General features: G+C 35.6%; 1 protein-coding gene across 3 annotated transcripts; it reads right to left on the minus strand.

Annotated features, from left to right (window-relative positions):
* Positions 1–2,721: 2,721 nt before the first annotated feature.
* Positions 2,722–10,062, minus strand: LOC307008619 (lipopolysaccharide-induced tumor necrosis factor-alpha factor homolog). Of its 3 annotated transcripts, XM_079631586.1 has the most exons (7): positions 10,011–10,062; positions 8,085–8,184; positions 6,999–7,260; positions 5,334–5,366; positions 5,190–5,222; positions 4,350–4,497; positions 2,722–3,839 (listed from the first exon to the last, which is right to left on the minus strand). In XM_079631586.1, exons 3-7 carry the CDS (start codon positions 7,246–7,248, stop codon positions 3,734–3,736), a joined length of 570 nt encoding a protein of 189 aa, XP_079487712.1. In that variant the 5' UTR covers positions 7,249–7,260; positions 8,085–8,184; positions 10,011–10,062; the 3' UTR covers positions 2,722–3,733. The 3 variants fall into 3 exon arrangements, with proteins under 3 accessions (XP_079487712.1, XP_079487713.1, XP_079487714.1); XM_079631587.1 differs by lacking the exon at positions 10,011–10,062 and having other exon boundaries at positions 6,999–7,251; positions 8,085–8,161; XM_079631588.1 differs by lacking the exons at positions 5,334–5,366; positions 10,011–10,062 and having other exon boundaries at positions 8,085–8,185.
* Positions 10,063–21,955: the final 11,893 nt, after the last annotated feature.

Here is a 21,955-nt window from a genome sequence, read left to right on the forward strand (position 1 = left end):
GCTTTTGCTTTGATTCATTTTCTGAATCAGGAGACACAAATGGATGTTCATTGACAGGTTATCAGTCAGTGGAGCCGCCTCTCCCTTCTGTTCCCCGCGGTGAGCCTGCAGCACTTCTGCAGATGCATGGACACCTGAGCACTCCCGGAGGAACGTTTACTCCTCATATGTTCACCTTTCATAGCTCACGAGACTTCATGGTTGTGATTCATTTAGGTAACTTCACCTCAGATGTTTTTCAGGCAGAAGTGCACTGGAATGTTTTTCCGAAGTTGTAAATGCATCAAGATTGTTGGAGTATGCTTTATGCTGTAGAAAATACTTTTCTTACTACTTCAAAATTTCACATTTAATTCAATGTGTTACTTGCCATTTCTCCTAAAGGGACGGTGAAGGGAAAAAAAATTAGATGGAGGAAACATTATTTGCCATGCTTTTGCGTTCTCTCGCAAATGTTTTGCGTTCCCCAGAGATAATGGTTTGCAAGTGAACGCAAAGTTTCTTGGGGGAACGCAAATGTTTTGCGAGCGCATGCAAAGTTTCGCAAAGGAATGCAAATGTTTTGCGAGCAAACACAAAGTTTCTCGCGGGAACGCAAAGGTTTTGAGAGCGAACACAAAGTTTCAGGGCAACGCAAATGTTTTGCAAGCAAACGCAAAGTTTCTCGGGGGAACGCTAATGTTTTGCGAATAAACGCAAATGGTTTGCAAAAGAACGCAAATGGTTTGTGAAATAACGCAAATGGTTTGCAAAAGAATGCAAATGGTTTGCGAAAGAAAGCATGATTTGCAAATGAATGCAAATGTTTTGCGATAGAACGCAAAGTTTCTCGGGGGAGCGCTAATGTTTTGCGAAGGAATGCAAATGTTTTGCGAGTGAACGCAAAGTATTGCAAAGGAGTGCAAATGTTTTGCACACAAACGCAATGTTTCTCGGGGGAACGCTAATGTTTTGCGAGCGAACGCAAAGTTTCTCGGGAGGAACGTTAATGTTTTGCAAAGGAGTGCAAATGTTTTGCACACGAACGCAATGTTTCTCGGGGGAACGCTAATGTTTTGCGAGCGAACGCAAAGTTTTGCTAAGGTTTTGATAGCGAACCCTAAGTTTCGGGGCAACCAAATGTGCCAAAATGACCTAAATTAGAAAAGTAGACTTTTTTTACTTGTAGAACAAAAAAAGAGATTGCTGTCGTTTGTTTGCTTGAGTACAACATTTCAAAAAGGTAATTGCCATAGGAAATACTTTAGAAGTCTTTGCTATCCTTCCTTCACTTTTAGAAAAAAATAAAGGTTCCAAAAAGTTTTTTTTTTTTTTTTTTTTGCAGTGATAAAGAACCATTTTTTTGTTCCACAAAGAACCTTTCATTGAACAGTTCTTTTGTGCAATAAAAATGTTCCATGGATATAAAAAGCTCTTCATGGAACCAACAATGTCAGTAAACAATCTTTATTTTTTGGAGTGTACAAATGTTAACCACGTTTCAAAAAGGTATTTTCCAAAGGAAAGTATTTGCTGTCTTTCCTTGGGATACATACCTCAGGTCTTGAGGGTGTTTAACACTCCTGTTTATCTGTTTAAACTCCACCTGTGCTCAGTCTTCAGCCCTGGTTCACTGGGTTCACGCAGTTCAGCAGTGTTGGCACACTAATCTCTCTCTCACCTCACGCCTTTCCACACCTCTCTGCCTGACACAGTTTGATTAATTAGTATTGCATGCAGCAGAGTGGTGGCCACCATTCCCCTTACGGCTCACACACACACACACACACACACACACACACACACACACACACACACACACACAGGCTCTACCTGCCATTTCTCTTTTACTCTTTCTATCAAAAAGGTTTTATGGGAAAATTTCCCTGCGAACTATGCAGAGTAATAATGCAAAAGAACAATGATAATGATGAAGACGATATTTCTTTTTTTTTTTAATCAGTCTCATAGCTTGGGAACTATTGGGATTTGTGGACAGTTCTACCTTTTTTTTTTTTTCTGTGTCAGCTGGTAAAATTCAAAGCTGATAATGTGATACAGTCCAATGCCAGTATTGGCATTTTTATCACTTTGTCTTATTCTACATCATGCATTCTTGGCAGACAGTTAGTTGAAATAAAATCGAGATCTCAATATGGCCTAGTGCGATTATTAAAACATAAGACTGCAGTTTATTCATTTATTTTTTGCACATTTGCACAAACCCTGTTTAACATGAGAGCTGCTTGTTTTTTGTTATTTTACTATTATAGTATTTATTCATATTTTCAGTTTGCTTTTGTTATATTTTTAGTTTTCATTTAAGTTTCATTAAAGTTTAGTAATTTTGGTGCGTGCATTTTGTCTTTTTTATTTTTGTTTTAGTCATTTTAGTACTTTAGTACAACTTAAACACTAGTTAGTTGCCAAAGCAACATTTACATTTTTTTCATGTAAGTGCATTTATCCATTCATAATGTATTTACTAATTAAAAATAGAATTATAAGTAAAAAAAAAAAAAATTGAATGGTAACCATCTGACTGTTTCCCATCTGTGTGCAACAGAGGGACTTGCTTTTGGAAAAGCTTACTACGCCATCTATTGGTTCTTGAAAAGATTGCAGACAAACAGTTATGGTTTTTTCTAATATACTGAATAATGTAGAATTATTACAGATACTATATTGCTAAAAAAAATAAAGAAAATAAATAAATTAAATATCAAACAAACATGCAGAGTACAGATTAATGGCATGATTATGCTTCACTGATTTTATTATTTACAGAGCAAATTGTGTAAAAAAAAATATTAATGTTTACATATTTATCCTTATTGAAATGTTTGTTATTCCAAAATTACACAGAGCTTAAAAAACAATTTTTTATACATATCATTTCAGCCTCTCTTGTCCCTTGAAATTGGCTTCAGAAACATTTATTAATTTCTGAATGAATGTAAATTAAAATTGTGTATACTCATTTCAGTTTAATCAAATGACTCAATCAGGCTGCCCTGTAAATCTCTGGGGAAGAGTCTCAATTACAGGAATCCAAACAACATGCAATTAAGTGCAGGTCATAATCAACTAAATTACTGTTGAATATTGCAGTTGGATTCAATAAGGTTCACTCGTTCTTAAGAAGACCTCGCTGTATTTAGCTAGATTTCTTCAAGCCATCTAATAACCTTACTTTTATTAAAATGATAATAACAGTTGTTAGCGCTGAAACCCTTCATGTAGAGAGGCTAATTGAAAGGTTGAGGCTGAGAGGTGAAGATTAGTACAACTGGGTTGACATAGCGATATCATGCAAAATAATTACTGTGTGTACATCTAATGTTACATTTATAACATTAACCCTAACATCAGACTGACATCAAAGCTGTTAGTTCACTTATTAACTTTAAAAGTTCATACTTAAGATACATTAAAATGACAAAACGCTAAAAGACAACTGTGATCTACAATTACACGCAGAGTTCTAGCGGTTATTAAATATTATATTTCATACAATATTACTATTTGTAAACATCTTAATAAATATTTTATACAAATTGAACATTGTAGCTTTTACATTCAGTTAAGCGATACATTTCATTCTTTGAAATCACTTTTTTAGGGACTTTTGCCGGAATTAAATTTCACACAGGCTGGAAACTACTGTGAAATAAAATTCTGACATATCCCTTTTTCTTATACCCATTAGATCCCATTAAATTCAAAGAGTAAGAGGGACATGTTTGCATCCAGATCACATGCGCTTGTAGAAAGACAAGATGTTGTTGCAGTTGGGGCAGCGATGCTCAACATCTTTACAAGAATCCATCCAGAAAGGTGCTAGACAGCACGGCCAGCACCTGCAAAAACAGACATGACAATCAATCAATCAATCAATCAATCAATCAACCAATCAACCAATCAACCAATCAACCAATCAACCAATCAACCAATCAACCAATCAATCAATCAATCAATCAATCAATCAATCAATCAATCGTCTAAGTCTGTAGTTGCTATGTCTCTGTTCTTCAAGCCAAAAGGATATGATGTACAACAAGTGTTTTATGGTGTCCCGTTGATATTGAAACTTTTAACAAGCCTATTTTAACTAATAAGGGAGACTAATACACTCTTAAAAATAAAGGTTCCAAAAGGAGTGATGCGATAGAAGAACCATTTGTGGTTCCCCAAAGGTTCTTAAAAGAACCGCTTTAAACATCTAAAGAACTTTTTTGTGGAATGGAATGGCTCCATGGATGTTAAAGGTTCTTCACGGAACAATCATTGCCAAAAATGAAGCTTAATTTTTTAAAAGAGGTGTAGTAAGTTCTATGAAATGATCAAGGAGTAAGAAGGTTGAATCTTACCCAACGAGGGCAAGGCAGCCGCAGGCCATCCAGGTCATGAGTCCGGAATAGTGATCTGTTATAGTGATCACCTGGTGCTTACAGTGAGGGCACGTGGTCTGGCCAGGCAGTTCACGCAGGCTAGGCATCATCACTGTGGTTGTTACGGCTGTAATGCACACAAACGCAATAAACGATCCTCTACGACTAGTCATTGACAATCGAACAACTTAAATGGTAACATTGCCATATTGTTGCAGTGGAAGGGCTTTTGGTGTTTGGAGGTGTCAAGTTGAATATATACCACACATGACTTTTTCAAATTAACTTTGAAACAATTTTCACTCATAAAATGCTTGTGAATTTCACAAATAATTGCGAAGAAACGGCAAGTATCACGTTGAATTGTAACTGTCACGTTGAATTGTAACTGTCACATTGAATTTCAAGTATCACATTGAATATCACATGTAATTCAATGTGATACTTGAAATTAAATGTGATACTTGCCGTTTCTTGTAATTCAATGTATCAAGTATCACATTGAATAACAAGTGTCACATTGAATTGAACAAAGTATTGAAGTAGAAAGATTGAAATAGTATTTTCTTGTCAAACATACCTCGATAATCATTCAAAGATTAAAAATTTTTAAAATGATTTAAGTTGTCTGAGATTGATATTTTAAAACTGAAACTTACTTGAAGTTCTAGGATCCCAGGGTTTGGACCTTTAAAACGATTTTAAAAGGGTGCTATTGGACTAATACCAATGATTTACACTAGATATAATAATATTGAGTCATTTGGAAGATTATCTGAAATAACTGTTTGAGATTGATCATTGATAACTGTAACTTACTGGTAGCTTGAGGGTACATCCCAGGGTTTGGACCTAGAAAAACATAAAAAAATATAGTTACTGTGATTAAAAGATTGTTAATGCCAATATAGTAACGTCATTTGGAGCTTTTCTATCGTTTGATAGTTAAAAACGGCAACTTACTGTTAAGTTGAGGGTATATCCCTTGATGTGGACCTTTAGAAGAAGATATTAAAGCTGTCACTGGCAGTAGATTGTATATTTTCCTTTATTTTATCTTAAAAAGTATTACCATAATAAACCGCAGTTGTCATGCTCTGTATAATTTGATCAACTTGTGGTTTCCAAGTCACCTTTATTTATAGCGCCAATGTTGGATAGAAACTGAGTAAGATTGCGTAAAAATTAAGGTCTTGTTATTATATTATATTATATTATGGTTTAAAATACTCGTAATCAGACTACAGTTACTTTTTTAAAATGATCACATATTATTAATAATCATTGATAATGTATTGATTATTTTTTATGTTTTAAATTTTCCTTTCTAAAAACGCAAAGTCTTCTAGTTTTGCGAAACTTCACACACATACCAAACACTAGTCAGGTGGTTATAATTACATGGAAATCTTAGGGCCCTATCATACACTCTGCGCAATGCAGCGCCAGGCGCGACGCAAGTCTGTTTCGCTATAGTTTCAGCCCAACGCAGTTATCATTTTCACGTCCTGCACCACGTGGTATAAATAGAAAATGCATTTGTGCCCATCTGTGCGCCCATGGGTGTGCTGGTCTGAGAACGAGGTGTGTTTAGTCACATTGTTGGCGCGTTGCTATTTTGAGGAAACTTAAATAGACTGCGCCATTGACCAAATGAAACCTGGTCTTAAGTCAATGGCGCAATATTTGTTTTGTTATTTAAAAAGCGCATTAGTAATATGCGACTATAGGCGGGTCCACAACATGCTTATTCTCTGCTTATTGCTTATTCTAAGTACTCTGCTTATTACACACACAGGGACGTGCAGTATCACACAAACATGGCAAATATTAAACATAAAAGGATTAGAATGTAAAAGATTATTATTGTGTACATAAAGATACGGTGGAATCCGGCTTGTCCCGTAGATGGTCTGCTTGCGCGCTTTAACTCGCGCACGAGCAGATCCGTTTCCTCTCTGGAGACGCGTTCAGTTTTTTCCGCTTGCAAATTCCGCCATGTAAATAGCGAATCCGCCAAGGCGCGAGCACAACTGGCTTTTAAAGGGAATGGGAGATGAGACTCTGATTGGTCTATTGCACGTTACGCCCAAAACACACCCATTGCTCATTAAGAGAATAGAGACAACCCTTTTAGACCAGTTATTTAAATTATCAATCAGTAATTAATTTAACCATATCTATGGTGGGCTTTTTTTATTTCAAACAAATTTTTGCTATATAATTTCTATTATTTTTAAAATATTTTATTTGTTTACGATTTATTGAATTATTAGCTTTTCATTAAACACACAAAAGCCTTGCAGTTCCTTCACAAACCCCTGTTTGGGAAACTCTTACGTAATATCATTTTTAATGCAGTTCATGTTCATTTATTTCTCTTTGTATTTTTATATATAAATATGGTACTATTCTATTCAATGTGATAAACGAGCTAGGTCAAAAGCAAACTAAAAGTAGTTTGATTATATTACCAAAGAAAAAAAATTCTAAATTGTATTTTTGAATAATGTGTTACCATTGTCTTTCATCATATTATATATTTATAGGCTTTTTACATCGTTCCAGTACTTTTAAGAAATGAATGTGCATGCAACCTATTAAAGTCGTTTATCAGAAGAAACATACCTCCCTGATAGTTTGGATTGGCTCCGGGCTCTGGGTACGAGCTGTATCCCATATTAATATTGGGATATGGAGATGAGTGGTAACCTGGGATATGGCACACATTTTTTCCTCCGTATTCGACTGGAGGACCTGGATAGGGTGGAGCAGATTCAAGACCCTCAAAGGCTTCCAAAGCTTCTATAGCCTCCAAGTCCTCCAGATATTCCACCGTTTCCAAGTCATCCAATGCGGCTTCCTCTGTCTTATCCATATTCTTAGTACCCTAAACAATAAGTCATAGCAGAATGACACAGAAAATGAGTTACAAGTGAGGTTCGCCGTAGTTCTTGGGTGTTTGGACTACTTGCACACCAATGCAAATGCCAACTAAATAAATGTTGACAAGACGCATTCAAATCTTTACAGTCCATCCAAATTTCGTTCCAACATGGAAATGTTCTGTTTGTAAAGTATTTTGCACTGCTTTTCCTTTTGGTCATGGAAACAGACCTTAGTTTTCCACCAGCTTGTAAAAACCAAGTTGTGAGTTGTTCCCTCTTCCATTTGAAAATCAAATTGAGTACTATTACTATTTCAAAAGGTTATTGTGTCCCTAATAACAAAACAAACTTTCTCTGTTTTGAAGTCTAAAAAAGAAGTGAGACTGCAGTAAATACTTGATGAATGCAAAAGAATGACAGAAATTATGATTTTTCATCACCTTCTTTATATGGTGAATTCAGGTTGATTGGGACCATTTCAAGAACACTGTTGGAGTCTTCTAGACTGTTTCTCTCATGCTTTGTCAAAGATTTCTCAAATAATTATCTCTGTCATCATTCACACAATGTCAGAAAACTGAGCTATTAGACACATATTGCGAATATACTTTAAAATTGTTCCATGTGTAATTATATAAGGAATAATTGTACCATTGAATCATTGAAAATGATTGCGACTAACTAGTCTTTCTGGCTAACTTATCAGACAACTGTTGGTCATTAGATCATATCTAATTTACCAAAGGAAAGATTAACAGATATCTCTCTTCTGTATATTCATCTTTATCTGTCCACAATGATAAAATCTGCGTCCAGACCAACTTACCTATACAGGAATGAGAGGCCAGTGAGGTTGGATGTTGTATTTTATTGGAGACCAGAAGAAACCGAGTTCAGCATAAGGAGCAACGGGTGTGTTGTGAGTTCTAGAAGAGGGTGAAGAAAGGAAGCAAAACAGGGAGGAGATTTTAGACCGAATCCAGACCATGTACACTTCCGGTGATACTTCAGATGACTCTGCTCAGACGTCTATCAATCTGGTTAGTAATAAGATCTAGATTCTATCACACAAGTGTATGAGCATAGGGTGATACACTCTAAAAAGAGATGTTAAAAAACAACACACAGCATGTGTTGATGGTATTTTGACACATGTTGATTTTTAACACACAATGGGTAGAGGACAGTTTGTGTTTATGAAAAAAATATATACAGGTATATTTTATATGGTATCCCATAAAATGCTCTAAAATAAATAAAACAATACATTGAAATAAATAAATAAAATCTTAATTCATAAAAACTGAAAGATTAACAGGTGTTTTTTGGCAGCCGATCACATCATGCCTCTTTTTCAATGTCTTTTTTCAAATGCTGCTTTCACTTGTTATTAATAACCAGATTGACTTTATTTCTGTAAGACTCTACACAAGCTCTTATTGAGAATTAACAGGTTTGTGTGTTGACGATTCATTGAATGTTTTATTTGAAGTCACCAGAATCGTGATTTGTGTCAGCTTTATTTGGGCTCTTGACCCCTCACTCTTTAGCAGAAATATTTATGAGACAAACATGATCAGATGGTAACATTATCACCATGTAAGTTTATTAAGCTTAATAAGAGTTAAATATCTAAAAAAATGACTCTTAAAAGGTTTAGCAAGATTAGCATGTTGCACATATCTTAAAATGTGTTTATAAATACACAGTGCAACAAGAATCAGCACATGAATCTCAACAATGGTGACCAATGAAAAGCTGCATGCTGCAATGCCACCATAGTACAAAACTCATCCATGACTCCCAGCATGCATTGCGACATGAAGCTTTTTGTTTGTCACCATTGTTGTGATTCATACGCTGATTATTGATGTCTGTGTTTGACTAGTTTCTGCTGCAGCTCAAAACTTTACGAAAAACTTTTTTTTTTTTAAGAAGTCATTCTGCAGTGCTGGATAGCATAATATAACAGTTTCACAAAATTGTTATAGATAACCGCACATAAAATCTACACATGTTTTGTCCCTGAGCACACACACTACATGTGTTAAAATCTACGCAACGTGTTAACATCGACACATGAGTGCGCCGACACTCACCATCACTGTGAATGGTATGCAGTGTTTGCTATGTTCTCAAACAAACAGGCCAGTGTAAATAAAAGTTATTTATATACGATATTTTGTCAGTTGCTACATTTAATTAAATTCAAAGTACAAACTCGGTTAGCTGTTATCTCTTCATGAACTTTTCCCAAAAACAGCATTATCAATCAGGGGTTGAAGCGTGAATAATGTACAGTACATTGAGTCTGTCCAGTCATTGAGCTTGAAACATTGTCTTGTACTTCTGTGTGCACATGCATTCTGTACTCGACTATTGATTAAATGGTTAATATTTTTACATCTGCCCCTTTCGCTTTATTTTTAAAGTGACACAATTTGTGTGTTAAAATGACTTGCACATTTATTGTGTTAAATTTGACGCAACGTGTTGTCTCTGAGCACACTCACTACATGTGTTAAAACTGACACATGTGTCATTTTTAACACATCTGTTATGAAGTGGAAGGATGAACCCAATCGCAGACAGTATGAACTCAAACAAGGTTTATTTACAACAAAAAATAGGGGAAACCAAAAACCCACGAGGGGGTAAAACGAGGGCAAGACTGACAAGGGATGACTATACTTGAAACACACTAGACAAACTTGACAATAAACCAACAACAGGAACAGGATAAGGCACTTACTAGACAAGACTCTCACAAGGTATTCAACAGTAACATCAAACAATGAACCAGCACAGGACAACAGACACATGAGGATTATATAAGGATTATATAAGGAACACTAATGACAAGGACAGGTGAAACTGACTAGACAATAATCACAAGACGAGGATAACAAGGGGGCGGGGTTACATAACGAGACAACACAAGCACATGGCCCAAACAATTGGCCATGCACTTGTACACAAAACATGATTCTGTCATGATCCTGCCCTACAACCAGGGAAAATCAAGGACACTAAGGCAGAATCATGACAACATCTCTTTTTTCCTTGTGTTTCTGTTCGTCTCTTTTTCTGTTCTCTTCTTTCCTTCGATGATTCTGCTTGTTAACAGTCTTATTGAGGCTGAGGCTATTGAGATGACTCCATATTTAATATGCACAGGTTTTTTGGCTCAGATAAGGTCCAGTTCTGGTTTATTTATTTGCTCGTGGCTGACATGTGGCATTGCTTTGGCCTGCTTGTGGCCCAGATCTGGCAAACATGAGTGAGCCACCCAAGGGCCGACATTCCACTCTGCATGTGGGCCAGATCACCTTTCCACATGTGCCAGGTGTAGGCCGGATCTGGGACGTCACAATGTTGCGATGTGGGTGAGATTGTGTTTTGATGACTCAATACTTCAACATACTCAATCGAGTGACAGTTTTATCCTGAAAGTCTCATATTTCTGTGTCATCTGCTTTTGTGCTTTTGTTGTTGTTGTTTATTTTCTTCTTCTGTCCTACTGTAGACCACTGACCTTTTTTATATATTGTGGCTCTATATGATCTGTCTATGTTCTGCGGTTATTTATTCATTCATTAGCATATTTATGCATTAGCATATTGAGCCTTGCCTTGCCATTAGTTTTGCTGAGTCATTGAATATCTTTGCATTCACAAATTGTTTGATTTCTTTTGTTAAAATAAGTAAATATAGTGTATAAATTATTGAAAATCTTCATATCTTATAAGATATACATAATAAAAATGTACTGTATTCTTTATAACTTTTGTATTTCACTATGTTAACCTTGTATGTATGTATAAATAACAAATTGATTTCTTCATTTCAGAAAATGAATACAGCAATATTTTACGGAAATGACAATAGGAACAGTGCAGCGTTAGCTCTTCCATGTTAAGAGTGAGGATGAGTTAGCCAAATGATTGTGAATGATATAGGAATTAAATGTTAGGGATCTAGTTATTTTTGGTTTGCATGAGTTCCAAGTATACACATCTATCAATTTCTAAAAGAAATGTGCAATTAAATAGAAAATAAAATCATAATTTTATAGAAAATCTACTCATTTTCCATTGTGGTACAGCATTGCCATTTGGCAACGTTTCCCTAAGTACACTGTTAGCCCTTACTGTAGAAAAAGACCCAATTATTACAATATCATACCATTTTCCATTAAAACAGTAATATACAGGAATATACCTACAGGAATATACTGTGACACTCAGAGGCTGTGTTCCCAATCACACTCTATACTCTCATTCCCTATTCCCTACATTAGTTCACTAATATAGTCCACTTGAATGAAAAGAAGTGAGTGAATTGAGACACTGATGAACACCTGATAAGCAGAATCCCTGAAGGACAGAGAAACAAGAACAGAAAAAAGAGAAACATAAGAACTACGACTGACTTCCAGCCACACTGAGTGTGAAACCAGTTTAACATTATTTCTTCCATACATGTACAAAAGTTATTGTTGAGAATGTACAGGGATTTAGTTAATAATAAAGTTGGTTGTCACCATGATGGAGATCAGTATTTGCTTTAGTTGGTGTCTTGTACCTTGACTGGAAAACTTCTATCAATCATATCTCTTTGGCTGCTGTGACAGTGAGTTTATAAAGCACATTTGTTACTGCAATAAAAAGTCAAGAGGAAGTTGATCAGGATTTTGTGGTTTTGTGATGTCCTAATCATCCATGAGTGAGTTTCTGCTCTTTTTTTGTGTGTAAGCTATGAATTTATGGGTATAATATCATATATCTGATAGTCTACAACATGAAATTCAGCAATATTTCTGTAATCAGCTCTTCTGAAGAATGTTGAAATCATATAGTGCATTAAAATTGTATTAACTACTGCTTGACTTAGGCACACACAAACATCAACAATCAGCGTATGAATCTCAACAATGGTGACGATCAAAAGTTTCATGTCGCAATGCATGCTGGGTTCCAGGATAGTATAAAACTCCCAGCATGCACTGCTGCATGAATAATAATAATAATAAAAAATATTCCCACCATTGTTGAGATGCATGTTCTGATTTGTGATATCTCTGTGTTTCAAAAAGACAGTGTAGCTCTGTTATTTTTGGTTATGCATGTGTTAAAAATAAAATTAGTAATTGTTGTGGTTTCACAGTGGTGGTAATAAAACGCTTTTGATTGAGAATTAAACTCTGAAGGAGTGAGAATTAACTTCTTAGTGAATGGACAGGCTATATGATTTTGTTATCATACTGACTATAACCACAATCATTCACAAATTGTGTGTGTGTGTACAAATGTGACTTGCTAAAATGCAGCTTAAGCAGCAAGTGAAGATCTAATGTTGTAGCATCAGCAACCCAAATAAAGCAAACACTGATCTCTATAATGGTAACTTCATATCAAACATTTTCAATTAAACATCTCAATAACAACTTCAGTAGATGTATGACAGAAATAAAGTCATACTGGTTACAAATACGTGTAATAATGTGTAATTGCTAGAAGTCAGTTGTAGTTCTTGTGTTTCTCTATTTTCTGTTCTTATGTTCCTCTTTCCTTCAGTGATTCTGCTCGTTAACAGCAGATGTTCATCACTAATGCTCAACAATCACTTACATATTCACTTAATTATCTTATCAATGTTACTTGTAGTGTGGATTTTCCTGTGGGGTTGAAAGGGTTAACAGTGTGAGATAAAAAGACACACCCACGAATAGTATTTTAACAGTAATAAACTGTAAGTTATAAAACAGGTTTATACTGGCAACACTGTTGCCAGTTGTTAACTGTAAAATGTAGTTTTTTGGGTCACCATTGAGCTGAAGAGTAGAGCCTGTGCTTCAGTCCAGCAGAAGATCTATTAATGTTGATGAAATGCTGCATGTTGCTTTATTTAACAGGCGGTGATTGTGTAGTTGCTGCTCCAGTGGAAATCTTTTTATGTACTTTTTTAGTGGTTTCTAATGAAAGTTCTTAACTCTTTTCTCACATTATTAATGCATTACACATTTTAGTTAATACATTTAAATGACAGTTGGTCAATTTAAGGCAGTCGGTTTCTGCAAGTGAAATTAGTTTTAACTCAAGTTTTAATCTAGTGCAATTTACAGTAACAAACTGTATATTACAGTAAAGAACTGTACAATTAACAGTAAATTACTGGCAACGGTGTTGCCAGTATTTTACTGTAAAAAAAAAACGGTAAGGTCTAACAGTGTACCATTTTTTTTTTCAAAAATCTTTTTTGATTTGTATGGTTAAAGCTATTTCATGAAATAATAACTTATTTGAAAAAAAAATGTCATGGTTAGAACATAATGCGTACCATAGAGGTTTAACCTTTATCCAATGACCTAGATACAAATTAGATACAAGTTTGAATTTAAATGTTTCCACTTTCAAGCACTAGATGTCACTGTCACCTAAGTATGGTCGGCTGTTAAGATTGTTTTCACACCAGTTTTTTTTAACTAATGGATTCCAGAACTGTCAACGAGATTGTTTGTTGTTGCATGATTGAACGTACTGTGAGATGAAACATAATTGTATGACATTTTTATATCTGCTTGTATGATGTCTGTTAAGCACATAATCAGTCTAAATATTCAGTTTTGTACTAAAAGATAGGAGTCCTTTCAAAAGAAACGACCAAAACATTTATTCACTGATGGACTGCCTTCAAAATATAATTGAACTCTAGAATTTTGCTCTTACAGTTTGGAGTAAGATAATGGACCCTGTCATACACTTTGCGCAATGCAGCGCCAGGCGCGACGCAAGTGTTTTTTGCTAGTTTCAATCTGACGCAGTTATCATTTTCACATCCTGCGCCATATTTTTTAAATAGCAAATGCATTTGTGCCCATTTGTTTGCCCATGGGCTGCTGGTCTGTGAACGAGGTGTGTTCAGGCACATTGTTGGCGCGTTGCTATTTTGAGGAAACTGAAATAGACTGTGCCATTGACCAACAAAAACCTGGTCTAAAGTCAATGGCGCAATATTTTTTTTGTTATTTAAAGAAAGCGATAGTAATATGCGCCTTTAGGCGGGTCCACAATGCACGTACACTTTGTCTTGTAGACGGTCTGCTTGCCCACTAGATGTCACTGCCAGATAATTACTGTGAGCTGTTGATTTTTATTATACTTGGAGTTTACAAAGTTCAATTGAAATCCTTAATTAAATTAACTTTAGAGTTATTCATTATACATACAGCATTGAATACTTACTTTAAAATATTAAAGTAAAGTAAATTAAACTCAGATATTAAGTCTTTAGCCTCCTTGTTAGAACGCCTGACTCTCATCCCGGAGACCCAGGTTCGAGACCCGCACGGAGCAGGGTGAGAAGGACCCGGGTGGAGGGGTTACATTGGTGCCGTGACCCGGATGGGAGTGAGGTTTAGGGGGTGAGTGTAACGGAGCCAGCTAGTAGTTGCTGTGCGAGTAAACCTCACTCCTCTGATCTCAATAAGCGCTCTAGCGACAGACGCTAGAGGCTGCAGTCTTTAGCCTCCTTGTTAGAGCGCCTGACTCTCATGCCGGAGACCCGCACGGAGTGGGGTGAGAAGGACCCGGGTGGAGGGGTTACATTGGTGCCGTGACCCGGATGGGAGTGAGGTTTAGGGGGGTGAGTGTAACGGAGGCCAGCTAGTAGTCGCTGTGCGAGTAAACCTCACTCCTCTGATCTCAATAGGCGCTCTAGCGACAGACGAAAGAGGCTGCAGTCTTTAGCCTCCTTGTTTAGCCACCCCACGGAGCGGGGTGAGAAGGACCCGGGTGGAGGGGTTACACATACATATTACAATGTTCACATGAAATCCTTTAAATTAAGTTCAGGAGGACTCAGCAAAACCAGATAATTATTCTAATAATTGTATACCAATTAAAACAAAGTATTTTTATCTTTATTTCCTGCATTTAACATTTGTTTTATGTCACAAACATTGCACTACTTTTCTTCTAAAGCAAAACAAACACGATTATAGGCATGCATGTTCGGATAGTCATGTTTACATTCAACACATTTTTTCTGCTTACATTTCAATAGGCTCCGTTACAGTGCAAATAGCAAGTGTGGTAAACAGACACGTCTTTTGACTTGCAGTTGGATGTTAACACATTTGCTTGCTTGAGTACATTTTATTTAGGTAAAAACAGTGGCATGTTATCTTTAAGTTCTTGTTGATATGGAAACAGAATTTATCTAACGCTGTCATTATCCTTGCTTTTCATGTCAAACCCTGCAGTCCCAGCATTCAATGAATGTTGTCTCTTGGTTTGAAGTGCGCCCACCTCTTTTTGCAGCAATTTAGTTATTTTTTGCCTCTCTAATGCTCTGTTCTTTACCCCCTTGCAACCCTGCGGTCATTTTCCATAACAATTTAATCTCTTGTATGTGTAGACCTTGATGCACTGGTGAAATTATGTACAAATTATGATTATTTCCTATGAGGGGAAATAGTTTCCAGGAAGTGCCATGTCACTTGACGGGCATGTTATTGATGTATGACCACTTGGCCTCTGCCACTTTTTTTAATGGGTTCAGGTGCTTCTTGGGAAATATCAACATTTTCCCAGAATGATTCGGATGAGCAGTCCTCGAACCACTTTGATCTTTTACTTTGATTAGTGGAATCAAAGACATATGTATCAGATATTAAGCTCAATACTGAGACAAACATGCGTTCTTCTGCCCTTTAGGTAAAGTTCACAGTGAATCGGTCAGCATGAGAATGAATGCCAAATGTGATTTTGAGCTGCAGGGTCTAGGGTGACTCAACTGGTCTTTCAATTCAATACGTTCAGGAAAAAGCAATTTGCTAACAGCTTCCCGAAATAACCTACAATCCCATCTCTATTCAAATTAAATCAGGGGAAGGTAAAATGTCTTATTTGTTGAATAGTACATGAAATTGCATTTTTCTCATAAACCCTTATCAATGGGGCTTAACACCACACTAAATTGTCCAATTTAAATAGAATGGGATTTAAATGGCACTGGACAATGTTATTTTCACTCTCCCATCTAAATGTCTTTGTGTGTGAAAGGGTTCGGGTGACTGAATGCAGTTTTCTCCAGCAATGCGTTTCCCATGTCAACTTGAGAGGAACTGAAGGTGCGTTCATGCCATACCATAACAATTCGAAACTGTGAAGCCTTCTTTATGTAACGGTGTAACGGTGACAAACATGACAAGTGACACAAGCAAGGGTGCTCCTATTGATCGGGCACCGGTCGTTATTGGCCGATAATAGCTTTATATAGTTTGATTGGTGGTCTCTATAAAGTCCGATCAGATGATGCAAAACTCGCGAGACAATTTTTCTATGCACAGCCAAAACTGCTTCACCACATTATCCGGTCTAGTAGCAGCAGGTGTCTGAAAAGGTCAATACTTTTGTAACATCTTTGCAGAGAGCAGAGACATTGCGACGGCAGCAACCCTACAGCAATAAACTAGCTATGCGATTTAATGCATTTCTTTCCTTCACAGCGGTGCACTTTTCTTTCCTCCCTAAAAGCCCAAACTTAACGTCCAAATAAGTGATTGTCCTAAAATACAGTCTACTGTTGCGAAACTGCTGGACGTGCTCGATAATGAGTGAAAGAGATACGGTGTGGCTTTCTGTGCACACGTTTCGATACGGAGTACAACACGGGCAAGAAAAGTGAACTTTACGTGCCTAAACGGCTAAATACACGCACAAATATGTCAAAAAACATAAACAATCGGGAAATTAGTTGCATGTGTATCAGTATTTTGGATCTGTGCATTCTGCCTTAAAGTGACAGCAGCCTAATATTGCTGCTGCCATCTGTTTTAATAATGTTAATCAATCAAGAAAAGACAAAGAGACAATCACTCATTGCTCTTTAGATTTGTCAGGATTAATATTTATTTAATTTATACAGTGAAGATGCAGACTTTTGATTACATTCTGTTGATAATTTGTATCATTGTAATATATTTAACAGGAAAACTATATTTGTTAATCTCTAAGCTGATCCTAACCACCTATAAAAGAGGAAGAATGGAATATGTTGCTCGCCAAAAAATAATTGTCAATACTTTCTCATGTCTTAATTTTTTCATACTTAAAATACATTGTTGTTAAGAATAGTATTATTTCAGTGATCGGCATCAGTGACCGTATCGGCCAATACTGCTTTCAGTGATCGGTAAACGGTGATCGGCCTCAGAAATCCTGATCGGAGCACCCTTAGACACAAGTGCCTTTTGTTTGCATATATATATATATATATATATATATATATATATATATATATACATTTAGTTTGGTTTAACTTTATTGTCCATTCGGTTTGTCGCAGCAAGGTTTATCAGAACAATTTATTAAAATAGCACTATATGCCAACCATTCTCTTGTATTTAAAAAAAAAGAAAAAAAGGTGTGGTTTAAAATGATCACTTGGATCAAACTATTTTTATATATATTTCTTCTAGTCATAGGAATTTCGAGTCTATGCCCAGATTGGAGCATTTCAAAAGAAGAGTGAAAGGGGATTAGTATGATCTTTAAATATCACAATTGCCTTTTTTTTCCCACAAAATGAGCAAATATGTCCTGGAGTGAACATTGTTTATGCCCAGTGATCTTATTTGCCTGGTTATGTACTTGTGAGAGTTTGTTCCTCTGTTTAACTGTTAGATTGAAACAATCTTATATCTCATGTTTAAAATATGTGTGCTGATGTCTTGCCACCTTATGAATGGATGTATGGAAGTTTGTCGATATTTTTCCCAAAGTATTTATGTTTTCCCTTATTTTTGTCTCCCTCATGCTTTTACTATCTGCTGCATTGTCCTCAAATTGACTTTTTATTTATTCAGTTTCAGTTTCAGTGTTAGCGTGAACAACTCGTTCTCTATTTCTCTTACTCCTGCTCATGCTGTTTGTGCATCGCCAACTGTTTTGCTTCACTCAGCAACACTTCAGTTGCAGATTATGTCACCACATGACTCGCCTCTCACACAGAGAAAATATGTAAAGAGATACTCTGTCTATTCAGAGATTTGTTTAACTGTTAAATGTACAAATGGTATTTTGGAGTTCATACAAAAAAAATGTTTTGTCATTTAACCATCAGCATTTCTGGATCAACAAGTATCCATACAAATTTCAGTAAACTAATGCAAATGAATTGTACATTTAGCACTAATAGATTACAAATGAAAAAGTATACAGTCAACACAACTCCAATGAGAGGGAACCAGTGTGAATAAACTTTAAGAAGAGGCAAAAAAAAAACAAAAAAAAAAACAGCCGATACGTCACACCAGCTTTGAATAGATTTGGCAAGAAGGCTGATGCAAAAATGAAATGCAAATAAACTTGACATATAGCACCGGTATATATATTATTATTATTATTTTTTTTTTTTGTTATTTTGTATAATTAAAATGCACCGATGCAACTCAATTCTTGAATTTGTCAAATTAAATGAAAACTAATTGCATTGCATGTAATCCACTTAAATTGGTTAAACAGAAGTTCACTTTATCCTGTTCTGTACACAAATTAATTTGTTTTTGGATTAACTGCAAACTGGGTAGGGGATCCTTAGTTCCCAGCATGCTTTGTATGGCAGTTAATGGGAAGAATGTTTGTTGAATATAAATTCAACATTGAATTGAATTGTTATTTTATGTGTTTTAGAGAAAGGGGAGACAAGAACAGTATGACATTTTCTGACTTAATTGTTGAGAAATGATTATTTAGCATGCTGCTCTGTGTTATTAGTTAGCAGCCTTCTTTTTCCCCTCATCATCTGCGCCTGTCTTGTGTGGTGTGCCCCAGGGATCCATATTGGGACCTTTATTGTTTTCCCTTTATATGCTTCCCTTGGCCCACATTTTTTAGAAATACAACATTTCATATCAATGTTATGTGGACTATTCTCAGTTTTACCTTGAAGTACTTGACACCACTGTTTCATTCGATGTGTTATTGAAATGTGTAAATGATATCAAGAGGTGGATGACAAATAATTTTCTGCAGCTAAATGAGGATAAAACAGAGGTTTTAATTCAACGTTGTCCTACAATTACATTCCTCCCCTGCTCTGGAAGCCCAGTTAGGTCCTCTCTCAACCACACAAAACAAATCAAAAACTATGGCGTAATCTTTGACTTCTGAAAAATAAGTGCTGTAGAGGAAGCTTTTTTGGTTGCACTTTATTTTAATTGATCTCTGTTACAGTGTAAATATACATAAATTAGTAATAGTAATTAATTACAAGTACTTACTATAGGGTTATAGGATTAGGGTTTGGTTTATGGTTAGTTGCATAATTATACCTAATTTATAGTTATTACTGTAAATACAGTGCTATGCATAAGTTTAGACACCCATTACTAAAGGAAAAATCCAACCTTTAAGGACATCAATTTTATTTGTGAATGAATAATATATCATAAATAAATGTTCTTCCTTAAAATACAGGGTGCATGAGTTAGGACATGTTAAATTAGGCAGATTTTAATTTTTAAAGGCCAGTTATCTCATGGATCAAGGATACTATGTATCCTGATAAAGTTCCCTTGGCCTTTGGAATTAAAATAGCATCATCACATACCCTTCACCATACCTTGAGATTGGCATGGTTTTATTTCAGTTAGCCTAATAGCTGGTTTGATTTGCATTGAGAGATGATCTTATGGAAAGTACCCCATGCCAAAGGGTGATCAGGCCTTTTCTGGCACAATTGGGAGATATTAAGTCCGAATTGCATGATGTTAAGTCGCAAAAAAAGATATAAACTCACAATTGCGAGAAATAAACCTGCAAATCTGACATATTTTCTCAAAATTGTGATATAAACTCTCAATTGCAAAAAAAAAAATTAAAAAAAATTAAAGACTGACATTTTTTCCTCACAATTCTGACTTTATAACATGCAATTGCGGCTTTATATTATGCAATTCTGACTTTATATCTCCTAATTGTGTGTTATAAAGTCAGAATTGTGAGATAAACATGCAAAAAAGAGTCAGAATTGCGAGTTTATTTCTTGCATTTGCGAGTTTATATCTCACAATTGAGACTTTATACCAGGCAATTGTGAGAAAAAAAGTCAGAATTGTGAGATAAAAAGTCACAATGACCTTTTTCATTATTTATTCTGTGGCGGAATTGAGCTTTCTTGCTGTAGCACTTTGTATCAATTTATATTGTTTAAATGTGCTCTATAAATAAATGTTGTTCTTGTTGTTTTTGGATGCTATACAAAATATTATGTGAAAATCAAGATATGAATAATGTGCATGCATGCACTAAAAAACGATTGCTGGTTTAACTTAAAGTTACCTGGTTGCCTTAGATTTATGTTCATTGAAATTCAAATTGAGTTAATACATTGTAGGATATTAAATTGATTGATCAATTGAATGATTTAATCAGATTGATTTAATCAATAGAAACTAAAAAAAAATTATGTTATCTGAACCACATTGTCAGTGCAGTGCTGTCCTTTGCTTTGGCATTGAGAGTTTGTATACAGCAGGATTGGACATAAAAAATAAAAAAAAAAGGCCAGGTGACACTAGCAAACTCCTGCACCCTGAGAGAGGGATTGTCAGTAAACAACATGATGATAGGGGTAGAGACAAATTTGAGAGAAAAAGGGGGCATGTTGACCAAGAGATAGAGAGTGGAATTACAGTGTTGAAACTTACAAACTGGTTTGTCAAGGCTGTGGTTGATAAACAGGTCTTTCACATTAACAAGTCCACTAAAGCTATAGCAAATGAGTGACTCAAAACAAACACTAGAATACATGACCAGAAACATTAACGGCCAGAGCCTGTTGATGATATGTCAACAATAAACAGTCATTTTGAACGTAATGAAACATTTTAAGAGAAGATTGAGAAAGATTGAAACAGTAGCACTTGTGAAGACGGTACGATCTGTAGATTTGCTGGAATTCTCCTGCGTGCCAGAAAGGGCAGAGCATTGCATGCCTTCGGTAGTCTTATAGAGTCCAAGGTGCAACAGTGGACCATTTAATAGAGATGTCCTGAACCCTCTTACAGGTTGCTTTTTATTATTATGAACCACTTGAGCATAGTATTTCAGAAAAGTAGTGAAAGGAATCTGGTCTGTGTGCATTTTAGTGACGCACAATGAATCTTTCTGCTTACTGGATAGGGATGTAATGTACAACCACATCTAATCTTGCAACAGTTTCTTTAGTTGGAGAAAGTCTGAGTTATGCATAACCATGTTTAAGGTCAGTTCAAGCTAAAATGAAATTTCTGTCTGTGTCGACTCTCATGTCATTATGACTTTCTTCTGTGGAATATAAATGGAGATGTTTTTGAAAACTGTTTTTGTTTAATCAAAGTCAATCGGGTTTGACAACGTATTTGAAAAATTAATGCACACATAATATCTATAATTTTTTTTTTTTTTTTTAAGTTGTAAATAAAACAAACACTGTCGGAGTACATTTACATTTCAGGTTTTCTACTTCAGAATTTCATGTTTACTTCAATGTTACTTGCCATTTCTTTGTAATTGTTTATGAAACTTCCAAGTTTCTAATGTTTCATCCATGTAACATTTTGTCTGTATGCTTCTTGGTTTAAGTATTCCAACCTCTGCATGCCTCTCCGGGTTTTTTTTTTTTTTTTTTTGCCTCTTTTTTTTTTTTTTT

Source organism: Phoxinus phoxinus, assembly GCF_949152265.1.
Source record: "Phoxinus phoxinus genome assembly, chromosome: 1".
Lineage (NCBI taxonomy): Eukaryota > Metazoa > Chordata > Actinopteri > Cypriniformes > Leuciscidae > Phoxinus > Phoxinus phoxinus.